General features: G+C 48.2%; 1 protein-coding gene across 1 annotated transcript in view; it reads right to left on the reverse strand.

Moving 5' to 3' along the window:
* Positions 1-6: 6 nt before the first annotated feature.
* Positions 7-4,926, reverse strand: part of FSTL1 (follistatin like 1) — a 19,842-nt gene continuing 14,922 nt past the window's right edge. The window contains exons 8-10 of the mRNA XM_026847092.1: positions 4,458-4,568; positions 2,660-2,757; positions 7-2,408 (exon numbers count right to left, since the gene is read on the reverse strand). Coding sequence (XP_026702893.1) covers positions 2,364-2,408; positions 2,660-2,757; positions 4,458-4,568 — 254 coding nt within the window. The 3' untranslated portion in view covers positions 7-2,363. The remainder of the gene's footprint in view (positions 2,409-2,659; positions 2,758-4,457; positions 4,569-4,926) is intronic.

Raw genomic sequence — 4,926 nt, forward strand, 5'->3', positions numbered from 1 at the left:
AGGGAAAGCCTTTAAGGCAAGCTGTTATGTTTTCTCTAAGGCACTTCAATGATCCAAGATGGAAGGAAGTGAGCTGGGAGGCACAAACTACCTTCCACCTTTCAGAGCAGGGTCAGAATAAACCAAAACATTTATTAAGAATGTTCCTGTGACTCCAGATCCAGCACATGAAGGTGTTTCTCTCCTACTGTTGGAGGTGAGGGTGTATCTAATGGGTGCTCCTAACTCCACCAACCACTTCATCCAGCACCACCAGAACACAAACAACGACTCTGTCCCAGTGTAGCATTGTCCGCATCACTCTCAGCTCAGACTCATTCCCCTCACCTTCACAGGTGACACTTTCTTAAATCCAGACCCTTATAGGAGAAGAACCAGCCCCCTTCGGTATGTATTATGCCAGAACCTCCAAGCAGGGCCGGGTAGGGTACGATTCTCACTAGAAATGTGGCACTGTGCCTAAAACAGTGGAAGTCCTCTGGGTTCACAGCAGGAAAACAGCTCAAAGACCAGACAGCCTTTAACAAAACTGGCTTATGGGTGAGACCACAGGAGTGGCCAAGCCTTCTTCTTCCCTACACTTGCTAGGTACCAGCTCATTCTTCCTCTTCAAGGAAAGCACCGTGCAAAAGGGGGAAGGTTGGGACAAAAGTCCTGCTGATCTTCACTAAAGCAGAACATTCTTTTGCAGATGCATGTGGAGTTTTGCTTGAGAAAGCACTAGGGGGCTGCAAGATACCTGGCAACAATGCTGACGGCGCTCACCAACAGGAAGATGGAAGTCACAAGCGATCATCTCAGGATATGTGCAACTGCTTGGGGTGCATGGCAGGGGCATGAGGGAATGTGGAAACTGCATGTTCAGGTGTGTATGAAGTACATTTGACGACTGCAGGAGAAAATCAGCTGGGCTTGAGGCTACAGAGGTGATTGTCAACAAAACAGCATTTCATATATATATCTAGGACCAACGCTCTGAGAAACGGGTCAGGTGAAAATGACCCATCAAAGGATGTGAGGGTGGTCAAAGCTGATCAAAGACACTGTGAAATGCATCTGTAATGAGGCTTCCAGCCCTGCCTCCAAACTCAGACCTGGAATCAAAGAATACTGCTGCTGCCTCACCCAGATGGAGATGGAAAGCCCAAGATGACGACTTACAGCCCAGACTCCCAACTAAACAGCTTTCTATGGAGTTAAGCCTTTGAAGACACCCTACTACTGGGATTGCCTGTTCCCTCTGCCTCTAGACTACTTGGCACTTCCCTCTGGGAACTGAGAGAGGCACGAGCACAGACTTTGAGCACATGGTCAACACTAGCTAAAGGAGCTAGAGAGCTGTGGTGTCAATCCGTGCTGGAGCAACTAATTACATCCAGCCCTGTGTCTTCTTCCCACGAGGGACATTGCTATCCCCAGTTGAGAAATACCCTGTAGCACAGGACTCACAAATTGCTTGTGGTGTTTGTGGTGGCTGAGTGCAGTGCGATACAAACTGTGCATGGGCGTTACAGCACTGTCAATAACAAAAACCCACAGGCTGCGTCTTCTTGAAAGATCTAGAGCTACGAAACATACAAAAGCTGAATTACTACCATAAGAAATAAAGTAATTTAAAAAACAAAACAAAAGGGGGAGTCAGCATGTGAATGTGATAAGAAAAAAACATGATAGCACCTCTAAGGAGGGGGCAGGGAGAGTAAGAGTGAGATGAGGTCAAAAGGAACCATGTTGTGTTGGAACCCACAATGTACTGGAGGAGCTGCTGGGGACAGTCCGGTGGAAAGCAAGGAGGAATGTGCTGGACTCATGCCAGCAGCATGGCACCACAGCTTCCAGGTGTCACACCAGGCTGACCAGCTTTGAGGAGCTCGAACCAAAGGGAGGGTAAGCAGGGCAAGGTCCTTGGCTAATGATGCCCTGCAGCACATGTGCTCAGCCACAAAACTGCCAGGCCTGTATTTCTGCAGCCAAGGCTGGTGTTGACAACTGTTATTGAATGAAGACCCCCTTTTCTATCCAGCACTGACCTCCCTCCTTTCCCCAGATCCAGGAGAACAAGAAATCCCTGTTAGTTCTTGGAGGGAGCAGCTATCTGCTCTGGGAAAGAGTCCCAGAGGCTGCTGTGAGTCCCTCCCAGCCTTCCAAGGCCCCAACAATGAAGCTCCCTGAACAGGTGGGCTCTGCTCCCCCTTCCTGGCCCCATTCTCTGTGTATTACAAAACAAATAACCCATCGCTATACAATGTAAATATCTGTGACTGGGCAACTGTAGCAGACACTTGTGCATACTGAGATCAGCACTGGAGGACAGGGTGGTGGGTTGGGCCCATCCTCCTGGGCTCCTCCGGTGTGGAGGCCCCTTACATCTCCTTGGTGCTCATTCTCTTGGTCTTCTCAGCCGTCTCCTAGAAAGAGAGAACAAAAGTGAAGCTTTGCACTGACACAGGAGTTGGCAGCACTCTGAAGCCTTTGGTCCATCCACAAGCAGTGCCAGATACCTCAAAGCCTCACCCCTGTATTTGTCCCCACAGGCAACAGAGATCTCCCTTTGCTGCGCTCTCCCTTCTACCAAAGTCTCCAAGTGAACAGAAGCAGAGGGAACCCCTCTAGCAAGGGGAGACTTAGCGCCAGCAGACCTTCCCAGCCTCATGCTAACCTGATGCTTCTGCAGTTCCTGAACATATCTAGCCAGCTCCTCCTCGGTCAAGTCTTGATCAGGTCGCTGTCTCTGAGCAGGCATCTTCTCATTCTTCCCTGTCAACAAAAATGGAGTTCAGCATTATCACAAATAGGGGATGAAAATTTCAGAGGCTGAGCCACGTAGAATAAAAAGAGGCAGGTCGGCCAGAGGGTATCTCAAGCTTAGGAAGGCTTTGCTGGAGGAAGGTATGAGTTGGCATCTTAGAAAGAGTCCAGGCCTTGTGCTGCCTGGGACTTCAGAACCTGGGTATCTAGTCTGTCCCTGTCTTTCCCTCCCACGTGATAAATACTAAAACCACAAGGAAGAGGCTGCATATTATTTAAAAGAAGCACCTATAATTACTTCAAACATCTTGGCCTCTTGAAGAGAATAAATGGAAGCTCAGTGCTATCCAAGTACATCAACTGATGCCTAATGAAGAGGTAATTTCGCTCAGTGGAAATGCAACTTGCTGCTGTATCTGATCTGATTCTTTGGCTTCATTATCCCTCTAACAATAGCTTCTAACCCCTCTGCTGCTCTGACATGGGCAGAAAGTCAAGGAATTGTTGTCCCATTGCATACTTCTGCCATGGATGCAGGGAACAAAGTAGGCAGCAAGACTGGGTGTTGCATAGCAACTTTGAAGGTTGTTTCTGGGGAGGCAACAAAGAGTGTCTCATTTGGTTGCTTAACTTCCAAGACCTACCCACAGCTCCTCTGGCAGCTCTATTAGTAATACAGTTATCTTTTCTGAGGTGAGTTCCTGCTGCCACAGCCAAGTCTGGGCTGAGATGATCCTGAAGACTCTGCTGCAGAAGGCCAGCTAAATGTGAAAGAAACTCTGCACATCCTTGTTGCTGTTCCCCTCTCTCCTACTCTGCCCAAGCTACTGGCTATAGATGTGAGCTAACGTACTGCTGACAGCTCCCACACAGCACTGTAAACAAAGCTCATGCAGAGGCCTGTTTTCTAGGGAAGAAGGCCAGAAAAACGCAGCACAGTGCTGGGCGGGTGGATGTGGCTCCTTGAAAAGGACCCATACACTTCCCAAGGCAGGGGGAAAGCTGGCTGTCCACTGGCCCTGGACCAACAGAGAGCCATTATTCACAACCCCACCGTGGTTTCTCACAATTACAACATGGCTGTGGAAGTTGAAGAAGGGCCTTCCAAAGGAAGAACAGACAAACAACCCTGCCTTACTATGAACACAACCTCCCACCATCTCCTTCACCCTTATTTTCTTCTACAGTTTTTATGGCAAGAAGCTAAAGTGCTTTCTTGGCATTACTGGATGAAGTCTCCTATCTCCCCTCAGAGGCAAGACAAGACCCTAGCTCCTGCTTTACAAATACTGCAAACACAGATCCAGTGAGGATACTGACACACATACAGGAAAGCTGACTTGCTCACACCTACACATATGGTTGCAGACAGCAACCTATTTGGTCTGTGCATGCCCCAAACCAGCTGGATGCAGAGTAGCTCTGGTCTGAAGGATTTGGTGCTGAATTTTCGTGACACCAGAACCAAACTACAAACCCCAGCAGTGTTACTCCCAACCCAGTATACACACTTTCTGACCTAGAACAGAACCAGCTTGGGTTTGGCCAACATGGAGCACGGGGGAGGTGAGCAGAAGCCACCCATAGAGAAGCTGAGGAAGAGCTGGAGAGAGAAGAAATGTGGATAGCTGGTGCCCTCAGAAAGATAGAAAGCAAAAGTCCCTTTTGTACAAAACCAAATACAGGAATTGTCTGGAGTGCATACAGACCCTCGCATGTCATTGCAGTGCACACCCAGTTCCCACAGGCACAGACGCAGCGGTTGCACTCCACCTGGGTCTCTGCTCCATCCTCATAGGTTTCATCTTCCAGGGCACACTCTAGAGAGGCACAGAACAAGGGCAGTGGTTGTGAGATAGTGAGCAGGCTAAAGCCAACATACTTCAGAGGTGCCTTGAGAGAGAGGTGGTACAGCATTTTGGATGAAGTCTTGCTTCCTCTAACACTGAAAGTTTCCTAACGACTAAAACATTCATGCTGAATTTCGTGTGTGAAATCAGCCAAAAAATAATGTTGGAAAGTCAAGCACTTCATTTTGCTTCCTCAAAAGAGCACATTTCAGTTTCTCAATTCCAAATGAAATCTCCATATTGGATTTGTTTGAATTTCCTAATCTGTTATACATAGAAGAGAACCCGTCAAAGTTTTGGTTATTCTGAAAAAATTCTTGTTCCGGGG

This window comes from Athene cunicularia, assembly GCF_003259725.1.
Source record: "Athene cunicularia isolate RWA chromosome 1 unlocalized genomic scaffold, athCun1 chr1_part1, whole genome shotgun sequence".
Lineage (NCBI taxonomy): Eukaryota > Metazoa > Chordata > Aves > Strigiformes > Strigidae > Athene > Athene cunicularia.